At 35.1% G+C, this 21,634-nt stretch overlaps 1 protein-coding gene across 1 annotated transcript; it reads left to right on the top strand.

Moving 5' to 3' along the window:
- The first annotated feature begins 783 nt into the window (after positions 1-783).
- LOC128983626 (low-density lipoprotein receptor-related protein 6-like) lies at positions 784-17,151 on the top strand. Its single transcript, XM_054402989.1, has 13 exons — positions 784-869; positions 1,540-1,720; positions 2,793-3,017; positions 6,741-7,092; positions 7,785-7,992; positions 8,106-8,268; positions 9,162-9,374; positions 9,970-10,336; positions 11,165-11,315; positions 13,156-13,351; positions 14,279-14,559; positions 14,804-14,943; positions 15,516-17,151. Exons 1-13 carry the CDS (start codon positions 830-832, stop codon positions 15,672-15,674), a joined length of 2,676 nt encoding a protein of 891 aa, XP_054258964.1. The 5' UTR covers positions 784-829; the 3' UTR covers positions 15,675-17,151.
- Positions 17,152-21,634: the final 4,483 nt, after the last annotated feature.

Raw genomic sequence — 21,634 nt, 5'->3', positions numbered from 1 at the left:
AGGTTTTTTAAACATGCATTCGACTTTTCACTGCTATTTTGAACTTTGTAAATGTGTTCGGTCATCGGTCAATTTATGTTAACTTAAAAATATTTTTCTGGAATAAAAATTAAATTAAAATTTGTAGTTGAAAGTTATACTGAAATTGTTTTATAGTAATGTGAATGATTAATTTTTAAATGGTTAAGTATACAAGTAATGCCAAATCCCAATCGGTTATTGTTACTAGGTCTATGACTGCTGACTTGCGAACCATCACTAACAACCGGCCGTGTCTTCTAAATACATTTTTACTTTCTCCCCCTATACCATAGTATATGGAGAAAGTATTGTTTTCGTCAAAATTTTCGAGTTTGAGTTTTGAGTGGATATATTCGTTTTGGGTTCCCCCGGACCCAAAAAAGTGGTTTTCGAAGTGATGTCTGTGTGTGTGCGAGTGTGTGTGTGTGTGTGTGTGTGTGTGTGTGTGTGTGCGCGCGTGTCCGTGAACGTGATAACTTGAGTAACTTTTGTCCGATTTTGATTAAATTTTGTTAAAACGTGTAAGGCATAAACTTGAATAAGTTCGCAAACCAGCATGATCGGACCATGAGAACGGGGTTTGACGTGGGGTGTGGTATTACTGTGAGACAGACATATTTTACTTGAAAGATTATGAGGAAAAGTGGTCTGTATTCATTAAACTGCTGTAATCTCGTAATGATAAGAAAACAGTTTTTATCTTGGTTGACTTTTGCCTTGCTGGGCTTCCCCGCATCTAGCTCAGTTCTATTGATAACAATTCAATGATTGTTGTTGTTCGTCAACTTCACTTTAGTTAGTCTGAACAATGCATCTGACATGGCTGTTAGTAGGTTTTCTACTTTCAGGTAAGTTTTTTTTCTATTAGTGTGTTCAATTATTTTTACTGTAGACCTACTAGATGTTTAATTTTAGTTACACACATTTTGAGCTTGCAAGATACTAAACTTTGGTTCAAATTTCCATCTTAACTCAATGAGTACTTAAATGCTGTACTTATAACTATTTATTCATCTGACGAACGTTCTGTAAGGTAACTTCAAGCCTCAATGGTCATATTTGTTATCTATATTTTACCGTTTTGACTAGTTGTTCAAAAAGGTCCATCAAATTTTAATAGACCAAAGAACTGTCGTCATTAGGAACTAAAACTATTTCTTTTATATCGGTGTCATTTTAGTCTTCTACCTTTATTGCTTAGGATGACTTGCAAGCCACATATGCCTATTTGTGAGACCTTTACAGTAAATGATGTTAATAATATGTCAACAAGTGCATGCTTCATCATTGTATCAATATCCAGATTTTAGTCTAAACATAAATAGTATCTTCATTTCAACATAAAACTAATTGAATGTGAATACATTTATCATTACATGACACTAGTTGGAAGAAGCTATTTATTGAAAGTAGTATGTGAAGTAGCTCTATGATTGAGTATACCTCAGGGAAACTTGTTTAACCTTAATATTTTAGTGTAGATTTTTTTGAAGACTGAAAGAGACGAATGTGTTTTAGGATTGGAGGCAGTGCCACTGATTATGTCAGTGACGAGTGAAATTAATATGTTCAATGAATCGGACACAGACCTCTTAACAACAATGACAATTAGAGGAAACCATATTGTTGCTGTTGACTATCACTTGGCCAGAGGGGAAATCTACTTCAGTGACTCAGCAACAACAGGTCAAATATTCAGGTGAGTAACCTAGCTAACCGGTGATGTGTATGTATAACTAAAAGACACAGACAACTTTACAACGATGACATCTAGAGGAAACCATATAGTTGCTGTTGACTATCACTTGGCCAGAGGAGAGGTCTACTTCAGTGACTCAGGAACAGGTCAAATATTCAGGTGAGTAACCTAGCTAACTGGTGATGTGTATATAACTAAAAAACAACTTGATAACGATGGCATCCAGAGGATACAATGTAGTTGCTGTTGAATACCACTTGGCTGCTGAATTTTTATTTCAGGAATAATTTTACCAACAGTGTCATTTGGAGGCTTCTGATTGGCTGATTCTGATTTGGAGGCTTTTTGTCCAGGATTTTTTCATTATCAGCAAGTTTGTTTGGTTTGTTAGGTTATGACCTTTTAATTTTATAATTAATTAAAACATTATAAAATTGAATTTGAACCATTTATAGTTTTATTTTATAAACAGAACTATTTTTTTGATTAAACCTTAATTAGATTTTTCATTATCAGCAAGTCTAGTTAGTTTGGTTAGGTTATGACGGTTTAATTTCATGATTAAAATATATAAAATTGAATTTGAGACATTTATAATTTTATTTAATGAACAGAACTAATTTTTCGATTAGTAAACCTTTAATAGCCAATCAGAAGCCTCCTAATGACACTGTTGGCAAAATTAATCCTGAAATACAAATCGTGCCACTTGGCCAGAGGAGAGATCTACTTCAGTGACTCAAAATAGATCAAATGTTCAGGGGAGTAACCTAAAACAGGTGATTTTCAAAATAAGATCACTATAAAACACATACAGTACTACTTGACAAAAATTACATCTGGAGGAAATTGCAGTTGAAAACACGCCCTCTCTTCATTGCAGCATCAAACCTAAGTAATCGTTAAGCTAATGTTATTTGGATAGGGAATAATTATCCTTTTTAGGTGATATTTTTTTAAATCCAATCAGGCAAATGGAAATTCGCTTAGTCTGCAGGTCTTCTGTGGCTGGAAAAAAAATTCGACACGTAAAAATTATTACAACAAGATTACAACAGAATTTTATTTTCAGGACATCGCTGAGGTCTTTTGAGTCTCAGAAGCCTAGTGTGATTGCGGAGATCGATGAGTCTTATGGGTTGGCTGTAGACTGGATGCATGACAATCTCTACTGGACAGATACAGGGAGAGTGACAGTGGAGGTCGCTACCTTGGATGGTCTCTATCGGAAGGTTTTGTTCGACGGTTCTCATGGTCTCCAGAAACCAAGAGCCATTGTGCTGGATCCAAAAAATGGGTATGGTTAGTTTTGCAGTACACTTGACACACACTTTGTCCCATTAGTTTGTCAACAACCTTTATCATGGATAAGCGGTGGAAGTAACTGTGATATTTTATAGGGAAAACCACAAAAGTTGCAATAACTGTTGAAACGTAAAGTTTCAGCAATGGGAGGATGCACCCTTTACTTGAAAATTATAAGGACCATAACATACAAATTTTAATCAAAGTCAGTTTGTTTCAAAAACCAGGTTTTCCGTTATTTTTTTTTTATGGGGATATAACATAAGTTACAATAGCTTTAAAATGTTTATTCTACAGCAATTACACCTATACCATTTTGTTCAGAATTGAAAGGGCTATAACATACTAATATTTGATCAAAACCGTTCGGGCCGTTTTCAAAAATATGCTATTTTTCGTTATTTAATTTTTTTTTATTTGGGATAATCACCATTAAAAATCTAAATTTCAAAAATAAGGAAAACCCGCATGGAGATACCATGGATTAGTATCTACATACCAATTCCCTTCAAAATTGGGCTTCAGGTGTGGCTCTGTACACATCTACACATACAGACACACGCACACACACGCGCACACCCCCCCCCCACACACACACACACACGCACACACATCACTTCACACTGGGGACCCAAAACGGATATATCCACTAAAAACTCAAACTCGAAAATGTTGACGAAAACAATACTTTCTTCATATACTATTACTATGGTATAGGGGGAGAAAGTAAAATTACCCATGCGTTGTTTAACCATACGGCAAAACCCGTTTAATTTGCAAGGAGCGCAACCTCTTTAATCACTCTGTATATACGTAAAAGTTTAGGCTTCATATAATATAATAAACTAAATATAGGTTTAATGTTTTTTTAATAAAGGGTGTTCAAAACCCAGAGGGACACTAGTTCAAATCTCGGAAATATCAAATACAAACATGTATCACATTATACATAATTTTAAAGCCCTATTAAAAGTAAACATTTTAGTGAAAACAAAACAAAATTATTTTTAGCCGTTTTAAAATAGCGGCCACTTTTTAGAAAAAGTATCAGATTTGTGGAATAACCTGTATTTTTCATGAAATTGCAGATATCTTTACCCTAATTCAAATGTCGCATTCAATTTTGACCTAATCTTTATTCTGGTATCCAACGTTTTAGGTTAGGTTAAATCCAAGCGTTGAACGAAATGGGAAACACTGCAACAGCTGGCTGTTGCCAACTTATTTTCAAGCGTACATGTATTACATGCCTAATAAAAATAAAAGCATACTGTTTTTTTAACGCTTGGTTGGAATACTGGAGTGCAGCAAAAGTAAATACCCCCGCCGCAGCAAACCTGCAGACTTAGCGAATTTCCTTTGCCTGATTGGATTTACACTAAAATGTCTCCTTAAAAAAATCACATTTGTTCCCTATTTAAACAGAATTAGTTTAACGAGTACTTAGGTTTGCTGCAACAGGGAGGGTAAAAAAGTTTTTTTTAAATGTAAAATGTTCCAAACCATTAACTGTGGTTTAGTAAGAAATTAATGTATTTTCAAAATTTTATCAAAATATGTTCATAAACTAGCAAACTACAACAGTTAACTTATTCTCCATTAGAATAACATGGGAATTTTAAAATTAAAACTTTTTTTAATTATCTCCGTATCCATTTGGCGCATAATAACGCTTCAATATACTAAATTATTTGTTTTTTTTTAAGCTCTACAAAATGGTTTAGAAAGAAATTGTGAAATTTTGTGTTTTTAGGGTCAAAAATGGAAAAAACCTATTTACCCCATAAAACCCCCCATAAACCCCCGTTCCTATACCCTAGTAGCACAAATATATATTAAATACATATGAATAAATATATTTAAAATCTATTTTATATATCTCAAGTGTGTATTAATGTCAATTTTATATAATATTTAAAATATATTAAATATATAAAAAATATGTTTTTGAATCTATTAAATATTAAAAAAATATGTTCCAATAATATATTTTAGTGAATAATATATAAATAAAAAATGTATTTAATATCTCTTCCAAACATCCCATTGGGGCCTAAACATAAAAACACAAAATAATAAAGATTTAGTATGAAAAACACAATTATCAGTTGAGTAAATTGATTAAATAGTTCATAAAAACAAATTTTGAAAAAATTACTGGATAAAATTTTTTTAGCCCGAATGGGTCTCGAACCTGGGTCCTTCGACTTATGAGCCTCCTACCTTACCTCTGAGCTACTTGTGACTGTTGTAATCATTAGTTTTCAAATGGTGAAAGAGTGGCCCTCAGTTGCAATGGTTGCAATACTTGAAATATTTTGGATACTACAGTATAATATGATTCTGTTTTGGCATCAAGTAGTTGAGTTGAATAGTGCTGTAGTGAATAGTGAGTAGTCTCCACGAATACAAATACAGTAAACTACAAAAATTAATTTAAATACTATGACAAATATTATGTAATTTATGGCATATGTAAATCAAATAATTATTTTTAGAACGTCATATACAACCGTAATTAGTTTCTTAAAAGGTCGCCAGTTACTAGCACCCTTTTCTAGCCAATCATTCGAGATTTCTATGATCACATTCATTGTCACATATTGCAATTAAAAAAATAAAACCCATCAACACTTTTTTTCGTTTGACCCAAATGTAGTTGTCGAACATGTATACTGCCTCTTAACTATATGCTATTTTTTCTTTACGTGTATGATAGAGTGACACCATTCAGAGTACATATTATTATTAACTTAATTTTAACGCTTTCACAATAGCAATTATAAAAAAAAATGCATGTATAAATTGATAGAAACTATAAAAAACAAAAAGATGCAAATTATTTATTTGCTAATTATAAAAGATTATAGGCTATATATTCTACAAATATAATATTATTTTATTAATAAAAATATCTGACGTGTTTCAAAATATATTTATAAATAATTTTAATATATAATATAGTTTCAAAAATATTTTATGTATATATTTAAAATATTCTCAACACATAATTTTTTTTAAATATTTAATAGGAAAAATATACATATAAAATATGTATATTATAGATTCTATACTTGTTTTATCAATATATATTATGAATCTATTTTATATATTCAAAACTTATATTTAATTTATATTTTGCATTGCTTTTTGGTAATATTTTAAATATATATTTGAATATATCAAACTATTATTAAAGATATATTATATATATATATTTTATTCGAGGTTCTATCAAATACAACTTTAAATATATAAAACATTTATAAAATACATATTTGTGCTACTAGGGTAGTCCAATCATGCTGGTTCGCAAACTCATTCAAGTTTATCCCGCCTTACACCTTCAAACCAAATTTTATCAAAATCGGACAAAAATTACTCAAGTTATCTTGCGGATGGACACACATATATATATATATATATCTATATATAGATATATAAAATTTGAACGAATGGTGTTTTTGGCCTCTGGGGACATCAAAATGAAAAAGTAAATCGGTCCCGGGCCTAGGTCTTACCATGAGACCTACGGTAATAGCTACTTCCCTATAGGGAAATTCGATAAAAGAGTGCGGGAAAAGTAGTCAAATGCAAAAATTTGCATCTTTCTGTACTATAATCAGTGCAAGAAACCCCACTTTGTCACGTGACTGTAGGAAAAGTATATTGATTTAAATATAATTAAACTCTGCTATGAAATGTTAATTTTCAGAGTTCTATTTTGGAGTGACTGGGGAGACGACTCCAGAGTCAACTCAGCAGGGCTTGATGGCAAAAAAATGAAAACAATTGTTTCTTCAAACATTTACTGGCCAAACGGATTAACATTAGATTTATCTAAATCAAAACTTTACATCCTGGATGGATTTTTATCGACATTATCATCATGCAACTATGATGGCTCTCAGGTTACAGTTCTTAGCAGATCTCCAGACAATTTTCAACAAGGTTTCGGTTTAACATACTACGCAAACACATTGTATTGGAATTCTTGGCGCCATCGGGCTTTGTTTAAAATGAATATAGACGAATTACAAAGAGAAACTGTACTTCAAGTGAATGGTGTAAGTTATTAATATTTTAAGTAATCATACAAATCATCCTTTGTATTTAGAACTTCATTTATCATCATTATACAAGATGAACTAATGGCAAATTCCAGATCTTTTAACTTATATTTCAAGAGTTTAAAATGTAGCTATACCACAATACTGACTTAAACTATTAATTGCATAGTTTATCATCTAGGCTTATTGTCTGGGTAGCCAAGTGGTGAGATTGTTTCTATACCCAGGTGCCATTTGTGATAGGGATAATAATTAATGATACAATCTAGAAAAAAAGGTCAACCTAAGAATAGTATAAAGACCATAGTTTGACCGTTCCCAAAATATAAAAAAATGGCTTGGATATACAGAAAATATAGAAAAGAGCATATTGACATATCAAATAGTCAGATATTTACAAATCCATAGCTTCTTCACCCAAAGACATAGTGAATATACCGACCCTAATGAAATTCAAAACAAATAATCTTAAAATGAAAAGGAAATTGCAGTAATCTCTGTTATCGTAATTTTTCAACTGATTTATTAACAAAACTTAGACAATTTTGTGGAAAAACTAATACCTAGTACAATTTTGTAGCAATGCAAGGTGTACTATTAAACCTACCTTACCCTTTTGTTTTAATTGAATAAAACGCTTTAATTACTTATAATTTTTAAGTATTTTTATTAGTTTTTTATTATTTCAGTTGCGAGGGATTTTAGAGCGAATGATGGGGTTGAAGGCGGTCCATGCCAGTCTACAGCCAGCCCTGCCCCAGACAGTGCAGGATCCCTGCAGCAACAGTAACAGTCAGTGTACCCATCACTGTCTAGTCGGTAGAGATCTCACCCCAACCTGCATATGTGCCTTTGGATACAAACTGGCGGCTGATGGCAAGACGTGCATTGAAGAAGGTAAAGGCAACACAACTTTAATAATGGCTGATTGTTGCTCTTAAAAACTAGATTAAAACACATTTACACGCATTATACATTACCCGTACTAAACTTTTTTTCTATTTCAACAGGCTACCTTTTGGTCTCTTGGAGGCTAACTATAACCCGTTTATCTATGGATGGTCATGATTTGGAACCACTCATAGACACTACAAATATAGCAACATCACTTGGATATCATTTTAAAAAGGGCTTGGTATTTTGGAATGATGTGATGGAGCATAAAATATACAGGTAACTATGTTTAACTCATTTATTTGGTAAGTAAATATGATAACTCGTATGGGTCAATTCTGACGGATTTTTCTCTTTAAACTATCAATACCATATAGGATATTTAAAAGTTATCAGTATATTGACATACATTCATTATAGCCTATGTTTTTTTTTCTTTAAAATGTGAAAAATAACAATTAACATCAACATAAATTAATTTATCCTATAATAGAATGTCAATAACTGTTAAATTTTGTTTGATTGTCAAGATGAGAACTAGTGTCACTAACTATGAACTAAAAATTACAGTATATCCCTTGATTCATTAATCCTGATAAAAAAGAAAATAACTATAATTATTAATAGACCTATATCACTGCTGGATATTTTTTAGGATATTTAAAAGTTATCAGTATATTGACATACATTCATTATAGCCTATGTTTTTTTTTCTTAAAAATGTGAAAAATTACAATTAACATCAACATAAATTAATTTATCCTATAATAGAATGTCAATAACTGTTAAATTTTGTTTGATTGTCAAGATGAGAACTAGTGTCACTAACTATGAACTAAAAATTACAGTATATCCCTTGATTCATTAATCCTGATAAAAAAGAAAATAACTATAATTATTAATAGACCTATATCACTGCTGTTTCGTCTTAATATTAAATTTTTGTTTAACTTTAATTCTGAAATTATACTACTGCACTGTGGTTTTGTTAGGGAGTAGGAAAACCTACAACTACACCACTGCTTCTGCCAAATGAACATTTGTGATTGATTTTAAAATAAAATACAGTTTGTTGTTTCACTTGTAAGAGTTACTCAAGTATCAAATGTGGCGATGCATAATTTAAGCTTAAACAGGGTTGGTTTAGATACTGAGATAAATTGTTGTGTCAGGGCTCCTCTGGACCAATTAAACAACAAGTCTGTGGTGGCCTCGCCACATACTTGCGATGGTCTGACTGTAGACTGGGTGCATGACGTCATCTACTGGACGGACACTGAACATGACACTGTGGAGGCAGCCCAACTAGACGGCTCCAAACATCTCATCCTCTTCGACACAGACCTAGACAAGCCACGAGATATCGCTGTTGACCCGCTTGAAGGGTAATACTTTTTAAAATTAAATCAATCTATTATTTCACCACAAATTAATATCTGATTGAGTACATTTACAATTTGTTTGCGACATATTTATTTCAATGACTTTAAGGAGGTAAACATTGGACTGATATGAGCCCAACCCTTCTTTGAACTAAAACAGTCATCTGAAGTTAGAAAACAATGAATAATTAAGGAACACGATCTCTGTAAAAAATTAAAAAAGATTATACAAACCGGGTGTGATTTGTTTGTCTGTTTAGGCATTTCAAGGTTGGCCACCATTTGCTAAATTTCGAAAAGCTAAATTCATATTTTTGACTACCACAAAAAATAAAGGAATGTCCCCCATTTAAGGTTTTCTCTAATTCTCAACGTTTCCGATATGCCAATGGTGGCCTCCTTGAGTTGATCACCCTGTATACCTCAACACCTGTTTTACAGAATGCCAATCTTGGATACTGTATGAAACGTTTGTCAATTGTTTAAATTTTTATTTTGAATCTCAGTTTGTATCCTGAGCTTTATTTTAGTTAAGATTTATATAAGATAATTTATTTATTAACTAGTGCATTTATTTAACTGCATGGTACATTTCCAGGTTGTTGTTCTGGACAGATTGGGGTTATACGCCAAAAATTGAATGCTCAACTTTGAATGGAAAAGAGCGTAGAGTTATTATTGATTATGATCACATATGGCCAAGTGGAATCACGCTTGATATCCCATCCAAACAAATTTACTATGTAGATTGGAAAATTGGAACCATTTATAAAACCTCTTATGATGGATCACATAGAGAAGTTGTCTTTTTGTCATCACCGACAACATCCTTGCATTTGTTCGCAATAACTCTTTTGAATAACGAACTTTATTGGACAGACGGGCAGTCTAGATCTTTGTACACTTCGCCGAAATATAACATTACTGTTGCGAAACCACTTTTTTCTTCAAAGAATATATTATTGGTAAGTAATAAGAAAATAAAGTTAAAACCCTAGATTGCTCTTGATTTTTATCACACATTTAGTGTCTTCGGTCTGTCAGACCGTTTTCGGTTTTTTTTAAACTTTTTTTTATATAACTGTAATTATAAAAGATGAAACTGTGTAAAATTAATACTCCTACCTATATATGTTTATGGGGCTTATCGTGAAATAAACCCCCTCTGAATGTTAGTAAAATATGTTTTAAAGAACTAATAAATACTGGTGTCTTCGGACTGTGAGGCTGTTTGCGTATTTAACAAATATTGTATGTATATAACTATGGAAATACAAGATATAAACTGTGTAAAATGATTACAATTATATAATTTTACATTATATAAAAGTAGTAAATAATTTGCTATATATATAATTAAATTATATATAGTCACTGTCCCGGTACTGTTATTCAATTTAGGTGTCTTCGGTGTATGGGACCGAAGTACACAATTGCAGACGAATCTATAACCTAAAAATTACGCCCTCGCGTCTGGTGGTAGACTTGAGTCAAGGTAGGAAGGTAGCAGGAGACACAAGTCCTGCACCCTAGCGGGGGACTAGGAACTTGAAAATATTACGTCATCGGAAGACACCACTCTAGGGATAATGTACACGGGAATATTTTTTTATGCTACAATTTACTGCCAAGCACTGAGAAAAATCGGTAAAATGTATTACTTTCAATATAGGTTAATACTTTAATGTATTAATGTTACTAATGTACTAATGTATTAATGTATATTAATACTTTAATGTTTCCTTATATTGACTCGTCATTAAAGCTATATTTATGTATCATCATTATTTCAGATTCCGAATGGAATCAAGGCAGTTCATTCATCTCTTCAACCAACAAAAGAAAACCCTTGTGCGAAAGTTAATTGTAAAAACTTGTGTCTAGGCACCAAGTACCAAACTGCTGTTTGTATGGGAGAAGAGGAAAAATATGAACCCCATGATGGTAATCTTTATAAATATGTATACCGTCCAAGTATTCTGCAGTGGTAGAGTAGGAGGGTGGTGGAACACACCATGACTAGTTCATTGACATTTGTGCAGCATTTAAATGACGTTTTAGGCTTCTCATTGACGAGGGTGTCATTCTATATCCCTCACACTCAGCCAAGGGTGCCATGAGATATATTTTTCTATGCCACTGTGTTCATCCAACTACTGTATGAAAATGTACTGTACCAAAATGATCAAAGGGCAATGTTGGCTTAAGAGTAGAAAGGGTCTAATTGGCAACTAGTTTGCTAATATCACAACATTGTGTTTGAACTGTCTGCTTATTCACACATAGTCTAATTTATTCACCTGAGGAAGAAGAGCTGTTAATTGTGAAATACCCCCGCTGAAGCAAACCTGCCGACTAAGCGAATGTCCATCTTATATATTAAAAAAAAAAAAATGTTTTTCTTTTCCGAGTTTGTTTGGCTCTTCTACCCGACCGATTTTCATGATTGAGGTCTCAAATTGAAGGTATGCAAGCACAGATTTGCCATCAAGCATCGGCATATATTTATCTATAATCCCACTCGACATAAACGTAAACGAAATTTGCTCCCCATGTATTTCTTATGGGAGTTAAATTCGGGCTTCCTTTGCCAAGTTCGTTTGGCTCTTCTACCCGACCGATTTTCCTGATTGAGGTCTCAATTTGAAGGTATGCACGCACAGATTTGCCATCAATTATCGGCATATATTTATCTATAATCCCACTCGACTTAAACGTAAACTAAATTTGCTCCCCATGTATTTTTTATAGGAGTTAAATTTGGTTTTTCTTTGCCGAGTTTGTTTTTCTCTTCTACCCGACCGATTTTCATGATTGAGGTCTCAAATTGAAGGTATGCACGCACAGACTTGCCATCAAGCATCGCTATATATTTATCCATAATCCCTCTCGGCTTATACGTACGCTTATACGCTGTACTAAAACACTTTCATATACTAAATTATTTGTTTTTTAAGCTCTTTAAAAAGGTCTGAAGAAAAATTGATAAATTTTGTGCTTTAAGGGTAAAAAATTAGTAAACCCCATTTTTACCCCATAAAACCCTCCGTAAATCCCTGTTTCCATGGTCCGATCATGCTGGCTCGCAAACTCATTCAAGTTTATCCCGCCTTACACCTTCAAACCAAATTTCATCAAAATCGGACAAAAATTTATCAAGTTATCGTGTTCACGGACACACATATATATACATAATTTAACAATTTGAACGAATTGTGTTTTTGGCCTCTGGGGACATCAAAATGAAAAAGTAAATCGGTCCCGGGCCTAGGTCTTACCATGCCACCTACGGTAATAGGGAAATTCGCTAAAAGGAATGTGCCACAAAAATGTTGAAATTGAATATTGGTTGGATAGACTTTCTTGATCGTCTACTTCGTTAATCTGACCGTACATTTAATGTATTGGATGGCTGGATAGCCGAGTGGTTATAGTGCTCTTCTAAAAATTAAAAGGTTGCCGGTTCGATCCTGAGAAAAGTCAGTCACTTTTTGATGGCTCAATACTTGACTATGCTTTTCCTGAACATGGAGCTTTACATAAATGATCCTGGCCAATGAAACAGCTGATCTTAGTCAGTAACAAAGCTACACATATCATCTTAAACCACTCTTCTGTCACATTTGGGTTGAAATACGCTCCTAGGTCCCCATCTCAATGATTGATAATTATTGATATCGAAACGATTTTAACAATATCTGTAATGGTTGAAAAACTATGAAGATTTTGCATTTGTACCAAGTTCTCAGGTAACATCTGACTGGGGTGACGTTTTATGTTGTAGGGGAGTGTGGAGTACAGGAGGCGCCCTTGGTCCGTGTGGTGGGAGGTGAGGTGGCTTTGCCAAGGAGGTGGCCGTGGATGGCGGCCATCTTCCTGCACGGACCTCGTAGCACAGAGTTCTTTTGTGGAGGCTCTCTCATCGGCTCCAAGTACATCCTCACCGCAGCACATTGCACCAAAGACACTCATCAGAGGCCGTAAGCCATGAGAGCCCTACTAAAATTGTATCTTTGTTTACGATTGTGTTAACTGAAGTTGTTCCATTCAGTAAAGATGTAAAGGGAGTGTCTAACATAACATTGTGACTAGCAGGGAAAATTGACTAGGATAATTATGTTCCTTATAAATATTTTCCATGAAATTGATATTAATGAATGATTCACTCCTTCCACATACATGTCGAATTAATCTCTGGTTTTGTGACGTGTAAGACAAACTAGAAAGTATATTTATTTTTTTTTTTTTGTAGGGATATACATTTTTGAGATATAGAAATTTAGTTTTATACTTTACATTTAATAAATACAGGTTGATTTGATTTATTTTATTCTATTAAAAAAATAAAAAAAATTATTGATTCTTGTTCGAATGATATTTGAAGCCTTATGCCTTGCGGGTGTCCAAGGATACCCTACCAGGTCCTAAGGCGGCATCAAGGGAAGATACATGGGACAAGTAATCTTGGAGTGGTATAGACAATAGCAAGGGGAACAAATACAGTAACTCATTTAGAAGTTACATAAAATGGGGATGAGTTGATGCATAAAAGGTAGACTAATCTGATGTTAACAGGAACAATTCAATCAGTTCATAATAGTGATAGATATATGTCTTGGCACGTTGGTCAATGTGTAAGTCCCCTATAAAGTAGAGAGATGAATCGTTTTTATAACACTGCAAGTGATAGTACCACTAGTTTTACAAAATAATTTGTTGAATTGAATTAATTACTAAACACTTGATTAACTTTAATATAAAAATATGCTTTAGTATCATGACTATAAGTGTTTACTCACATTTCTTAGCCACCAAAGAGCAAGTAAGTTTTTAGCCAATTCTTAAGTATTAAACATCTTCAATGACAATTGAAAACTATACAAATGCCAACAAGTGTTGTGTTTCAGGTTCCAGGCTCGTCAGTTCATAGTGCGGCTTGGAGATATCGACCTGAATCGCAACGACGAGCCGTCAGATCCTCAGACGTACCGTGTGGCCGAGGTCAGGGCTCACCCGAGATACAACAACGAAGTCGGCTTCAACAATGACATCGCAGTGCTGGTATTGGAGAAATCTGTGACACGGTCACGTTACGTCATCCCCGTATGTCTGCCGCCTCCGCAGTACAGACAGAGCAACTTTGTGGGCGACCAGCCTACTGTGGTCGGATGGGGCGCGACATACTTTAGTACGTCAAACAAGTTTATATGCTTTTTCCAAAGAACCTTTATATTGGGAAGTGACTGTATTATTATGCAACAACAGTGATCTCACACTGGAAAATCTACAACTACATCACTAAGTGTGGGGATTCATGTTGGTGCATTGTTTTTTCCACTGATATGACTGCCGATGGTGTACCAAGTATGTCGGACAACAAAAGTGTCAGATTATTGAGGAAACACTGTTTAATCCATTGATTTATTTGGCAGGAGGTAAACCAAGTACAGTACAGAGACAAGTGGATCTACCTGTTTGGAAGAATGAAGATTGTGACAGAGCATACTTTCATCCTATCAACGAGAACTTCATCTGCGCTGGATTGATGGAGGGTGGAAAAGACTCTTGTCAGGTAATAAAATAATATGTTTTTTTTTATTACTTTGTAGTGTAGTGTAGGCATATCAACATTTTCATTTCCTAAGGGTGTGGACAATCAGTTCGGGATTGGAGATATTAAGGTTCAGATCCCACCAATCACTTTTAAGCTTTGTAATCACCAAATCCAGTGCTTAGAAGTAAAAGATGTGTCTGCATAGTGGCACCTCGGGGGGCCATACGCTTGCAAATACTTACTTACTCCTGTAGCCATTGAAAACCAAGGCGGTCTTTGGCCTCGCCAACCATGTGCCTCCAGGATCCTCTGTCTTCTGCCAGCTCCAGGTGTGCTGCCATACTCCTTAGATCCTTTGTAACCTCGTCAATCCATCTCATCCATGGCCTTCCCAATACTTAATGTGTGCAATAATTTCCTATAATGCCATGGACTGATTCCTGATGCCGACCGTACAGTACAAAGCTTTTCAGTAGTGACCCCTATAAACGATTACTGTCATGTATATTACATAGTATCTTTGATTGCTGATTAGAATAATTTAGTTTAATGTTTATAGCTATTTTTATCTAACACTGTTTCTGTTTCAGGGGGACTCTGGTGGACCTTTGGTGCTGAATAAGAACGGCCGTTGGATGCAGATTGGCATTGTGTCCTTTGGCGACAAATGTGGCGAACCAGGATCCCCGGGTGTCTACACTCGCATCACTCAGTACCTGGACTGGATCAGCAGCAACACTGTGTCATGATCACTCTACCACTGCCACCTGAATCAGCACATTGCCACCATCAGCGCCACCACCTACTGTATCCTACCAGCTGCGGACGACGTTCCTAGTGGATGCAACCAGGTTTACATTGTTATCCACTGCTTTACAGCATATAAGAGGATTTAAATCTTATTTCCCCTTAAGATAAAAATCTGTATAAATATAAATATAAATATAAGATAAATATCCTATTTATCTGTATTCAAATGTTGTATTGCAGATTTTTTTGACCAACAATAACATTTTTATTGGCATCAAACAAAGTGTATTTAACTATTTATAATGTATCAGTGAAAAGCAATAATTTGTACCTCTGCAACGACATGTGAGAATACATTGCTGTATATAACAAAGCTTTAAGTGTGGTTATAAATTAATTAATTGTAAGCACTATTCTTGAAAATATTTTTGTAAGTTATGGTTTCCATCAAGCTTGACCAAGCAAGCTAGTTTAATCTAAAACGAATGTCCTGTTCATTGCTTTATCCACTTTTTTTCATTGTATACAAAAACGCTGCAAAAGAAAATTGATTCTATTCCCAAGTAAATTTTGTCCGCGGATCATGGTGTGACTGTAGAAAGAAATCTACATGCTGATTGGGGAAGTCTCTAAAAGGCTGTCAAGGACTTTAATAAAACCCTGTTGGTCTTAAACACACGGATCAAGAAAGCAAAAGTTGCCATGCAATTAATCACTATCTCTTTGAAAAATAATGAGCCAGCCTCCCTGAGAGAATATGTGAGGACTTCTGTGAACTACCTAAGTCACTTATGCAACTTTTACTCGTTGAAACACTTTTCTTCACCTGTCTAATGGCAACGGATCTCAACTGAGATTTGTCTTCTTTCTACAGAAACCTAATCACAGAACTTGATTTATACTTGGTGGGAGCATCAATTTTCTTTCACCACGTGTTCTTATATTATGATGAGACTTGTAGTCCCATTGAGGTAGATGTACCGTAAGAACCTGACATTGGGCTCAGGCTAGCAACAGCTTGGCTGTGACAGGGGCTTAGTGGAGACTTAAATATACAGACAGCCGATTTTCTTATTTATACTCAGTGAAAATATTTTCAACTTAAAAATGTAATGCTAGTTTTAAAAAGAAGTATAATTATAATGAATAGTGTTTTGTAAGCTACAAACAAACTGCCATACAGTGTTACTTAGACCACAAAAAGTACATTATTTGTAGCTCTCAAAATTCCCTATTGTTTTGTAAATTTAATGAAATACTCCCTGTCTAAATGCAAGTATATGTTTGGTTTACATTATTTTTGTTAAAGTTTGAATACTATTAGTTGCAGTTTACCATTAAGGATTTTTAAGTCACTAGTGTAAGTCTACAATGTAAGTAAATTAAATGTAAAGATGTTTGAGCTTAGACTTTGTTAATATTTTTGTATTTATTGACTTCAGTATGTAATTAATATTAAATTAATATAATGTTTAAGTGCTTTGCCCATTATTTTACCTTTTAGTGATCAGTAAGGCAGTGGTATCCACTAAGTTACAGGCATATCAGTAATATCCATTACTGTCTTATGAAATGGCGACCATACAAAGTAGGGTATTTTAGCCAGGTATGAATGGAGATGAGTGACTGATTAGTGGCGCGACCATTTTAATCTGAGGAAAGGAAAGATTACATTCTACTAAACATTTCTGGAATTCTCTAAAACTAATTTTCTTCTTTTCCTTAAAGTTAAAGGAAAAAGTAGGAGTAGGGACAGTGGAGGGTAACATTCACATCAGTGAATTTTCTCTAGAGGGAGAGCTTTCTTTAAAAGCTACTAGGAAGGACCATCAACTAGACAGTGAGACCTATCTCTAGTATAGAATTCGTATGACGATATCTAGAATAATATTGCATGGACTAGAGAAAAACTATTCCCGTTTTATAACAATTATTGTAGATTTTAAGAAGTTTAATAAGTAAAACCTGAGGCGCATTTTTGTAAAATTCATACGGAATTCTATCGCAACCCGGTGCTTTGTTTTGTTTAGCACTGAACAAGACGGTTGTTAACTCAGAGAGAGTGAAATCACTATCAAGGTATGCATCTACGATAAAAGGTTCTGCGTAACTTATCTTATCTACTAGTAAAGGTGGGTTGAGTAGGGTGTGAAAATGTTTAACCCACTCTGACGATGCAATTTTCCCAATCATTTTCCCTTCCTTTTTTTTTTAATTACAATGACTGCTTGCCAAAAACTCCTTGAATTTGATGTTTGACTTAAATTGATAACTCAATTATTTTGGTACAATTGTTTCTTTTCTCTACAAAGGGATCTAAAAGTTTTTTACTCATGGGAGTACTGTAATTTGATTATTTGGCAGTTTGATTTCCTGTAACGATTTAACATCTTAAAAACCCGTTTTCTTTGAGCAAAACATTCGTTATCGAACCAAGGCTGTTTCTTAATAAAAGTATAAGATTTTTGTTGTGGCTTTAATTTAAAGGCCGCTGCTTTAACAATTGTCTCTGTTAACTCTGCTATAACTTTCTCGTTGTCCTCTGTATTCGAAAACTGGAGCATGGCTCTATGGATTTTGTTACTGTAAAATAAATCGTCATTTTTAGTCCATTTTAATTTAGGTAACAGAGGTAGGATAACATTGTCATCCTCACCCTCAATCCCATTCTCGACTAGGACCCTTAAGCTCACTTCAACTGGCATGTGATCAGAACCTGGGCAACTGATAACCTTAAAATCGCTTACTACGCTTAAACAATCTATAGATACTGAAACTAAATTAATTACTGTACTGAGCTTCCCATGCCACCTAGGAAAGTAAACTCTCCATCATTATCACCTTTTGTCCTACCGTTAAAACTACTAACCCTAAATTTGTAAATAGATCTAATATTTTCTTACCTCTAGAATTCACTATGGTATCTTTAGACCTTCTGCAACTAACTAACGAGTTATTACCATGACACCTACGGTAATAGCTACTTCCCTATGGGAAAATTCGCTAAAAAGCTTGAATAAAACCATCGACTTATGGAAATTGTCAATTATAAAACGCTACAGGCTTGGAAAGACACGAGGAAAATTGTATTGCTTTACCCAACATCAATTATCAGACTGTACATGTTATAGTTTCTGTCAAATTAAGACTGTGAGACATTAAACTAATAGTGTAGAAATATCAGTTTCAACAATACAGTATTTGATTTCTTATAGGGCTCGTTTAGTAATCAATCAGGTAGTCGGTTCAATCATTTGGTCAGTAACTTTTTGATGGCTGAGAAACTAGACTCCGTCCTTCATCACGCATGTTTTCATAAATAACGGTCCTAACTAAAAAAAAAACTCAGGCTAAAATACGCAGAATGTCTTGTGTCAATGTAATGAATGATACTAAACGTACAGTTAGCGTTTTCCCTATTATTACCACCTCTTTTAATCGGACCTCTTTTGGCTGATTATGCAAAGTTTAGATGAATCTGGAGCCAAAGTTCGGTGTTATCATTAACCTCCGTCGCTAAAGACTCATTATCACGAGAGGTCAATTCAAGGTCATGGACGTGTTTTTACCTTTGATAGTCGTCGGTGTTATCATTTACGGTGTCATATAAATCAATCTTTTAAATGATTGACGCAAAGTTATAAAAACTATTTCTCATTTATGTCAGAATCACGTACTAGTGAATCAGTGATACCCATCAAAGTTTATCATGATAGAACTTATCATGGATATTAGACTGTACATCGCTATAAGCAGTGTACAGTGCAAAGAGACACCTAGACTACTCTACGCAAGTCTGTTGTAGACTTTTCATTATTCTAATAGATTTTCCACGTTTGTTTACGTTTCAACCTTGCCAAAGGTATCACAAGCCCGTAAGAACAGTGTGACTTAAAACTTTAACAGTAATTTGGCCTCTAGAACCTTAATTTATGTAAACGACTGTTCATGGAAAACAGCAGTCTACTTTGAGTGGCACTTAGGCTTGTACTTCAGATCTCAGATCAGTTGTCCAGTGGATAGACAACGTAATCAAAGATTTCACACACAGTTTAAAACAACAAAAATGCGTATATATTATATTGCAATATGTAAGTTAGAAGGTAAGTGTGCTAGAAAAAACGCCTAAAAAGTACAATAGCTATTTGAAAGTTAGACCAGCACTTGCGAATAATAAGAAAGTAAAAATTCTTATTTAGTGCTCTGTGGTCAAAATACCTTATTAAGATGCTGTCTTTAATTTTACTATTCTAGTAGGTTGCAATTTAAATTTAATGCAAGAGCAGTATTGCATTTTAATTTTGAATTTAAAAACAAGGAAACCAAATAATACTTGGAGGCGATTTTTTTTTTAACTAGAACTTAATTCATCAAATACGTTTTGATTTGTAATAGTAAATTTTATCAATACGCATCTTACAATACAATACCCAAGTTTATAATTAATCGTTGAAAGGTTACACTATTGGGACATTGGGTATTAATGTTATTTCAGTCAGATAGGTACAGTTAGCTGTCGGAACCAAATTAACTCTCGATGTGATGTGAGGTTTCCGCCTCGACTTGGCAACCTCTAGCGAAAGTAATTGGCGGGAGAAGCGACCTTGGAACCACTTGGGCCGTCCTGGTGGACAAAATGAACCACTTGAGGTAGGTCACCAAGCCTGTACCGTACCTAACCTGGTGCGTGGTCAAAATAAACCACTTGTGGTAGGTCACCAAGCCTGTACCGTTCCTAACCTGGTGCGTGGTCAAAATAAACCACTTGTGGTAGGTCACCAAGCCTGTACCGTACCTAACCTGGTGCGTGGTCAAAATAAACCACTTGTGGTAGGTCACCAAGCCTGTACCGTTCCTAACCTGGTGCGTGGTCAAAATAAACCACTTGTGGTAGGTCACCAAGCCTGTACCGTACCTAACCTGGTGCGTGGTCAAAATAAACCACTTGTGGTAGGTCACCAAGCCTGTACCGTTCCTAACCTGGTGCCAGGTCAAAATAAACCACTTGTGGTAGGTCACCAAGCCTGTACCGTGTCTAACCTGGTGCGTGGTCAAAATAAACCACTTGAGGTAGGTCGCCCAGTCTGTTGCGTGCCTAACCTGGTGCCAGGTCAAAATAAACCACGTGTGGTAGGTCACCAAGCCTGTACCGTACCTAACCTGGTGCGTGGTCGAAATAAACCACTTGTGGTAGGTCACCAAGCCTGTACCGTACCTAACCTGGTGTGTGGTCAAAATAAGGTAGGTCACCCAGTCTGTACCGTGCCTAACCTGGTGCCAGGTCAAAATAAACCACTTGTGGTAGGTCACCCAGCCTGTACCATGCCTACCCTGGTCCCAGGTCAAAATAAACAACTTGTGGTAGGTCACCAAGCCTGTACCGTGCCTAACCTGGTGCCAGGTCAAAATAAACCACTTGTGGTAGGTCACCCAGTCTGTACCGTACCTAACCTGGTGCGAGGTCAAAATAAACCACTTGTGGTAGGTCACCCAGCCTGTACCGTACCTAACCTGGTGCCAGGTCAAAATAAACTACTTGTGGTAGGTCACCCAGTCTGTACCGTACCTAACCTGGTGCCAGGTCAAAATAAACCAATTGTGATAGGTCACCCAGTCTGTACCTTGCCTAACCTGGTTCCAGGTCAAAATAAACCACTTGTGGTAGGTCACCCAGCCTGTACCGTACCTAGCCTGGTGCCAGGTCAAAATAAACCACTTGTGGTAGCTCACCAAGCCTGTACCGTACATAACCTGGTGCCCGGTCAAAATAAACCACTTGTGGTAGGTCACCCGGCCTGTACCGTGCCTAACCTGGTGCCAGGTCAAAATAAACCACTTGTGGTAGGTCACCCAGCCTGAACCGTACCTAACCTGGTGCCAGGTCAAAACAATTTGTGGTAGGTCACCAAGCCTGTTGCGTGCCTAACCTGGTGCCAGGTCAAAATAAACCACTTGAGGT

Source organism: Macrosteles quadrilineatus, unplaced genomic scaffold (assembly GCF_028750875.1).
Source record: "Macrosteles quadrilineatus isolate MER2022 unplaced genomic scaffold, UCM_ALF_1.0 Scaffold_1__1_contigs__length_201487025, whole genome shotgun sequence".
Taxonomy (NCBI): domain Eukaryota; kingdom Metazoa; phylum Arthropoda; class Insecta; order Hemiptera; family Cicadellidae; genus Macrosteles; species Macrosteles quadrilineatus.
This window is presented reverse-complemented; position numbering and strand designations above follow the sequence as displayed.

Coding starts and splice junctions, on each gene's coding strand:
- LOC128983626 (XM_054402989.1), top strand. CDS start 830: ATGCATCTGACATGGCTGTTAGTAGGTTTTCTACTTTCAG. Junction 870..1,539: donor AGTAGGTTTTCTACTTTCAG/GTAAGTTTTTTT, acceptor AATGTGTTTTAG/GATTGGAGGCAGTGCCACTG. Junction 7,093..7,784: donor CTGTACTTCAAGTGAATGGT/GTAAGTTATTAA, acceptor TTATTATTTCAG/TTGCGAGGGATTTTAGAGCG.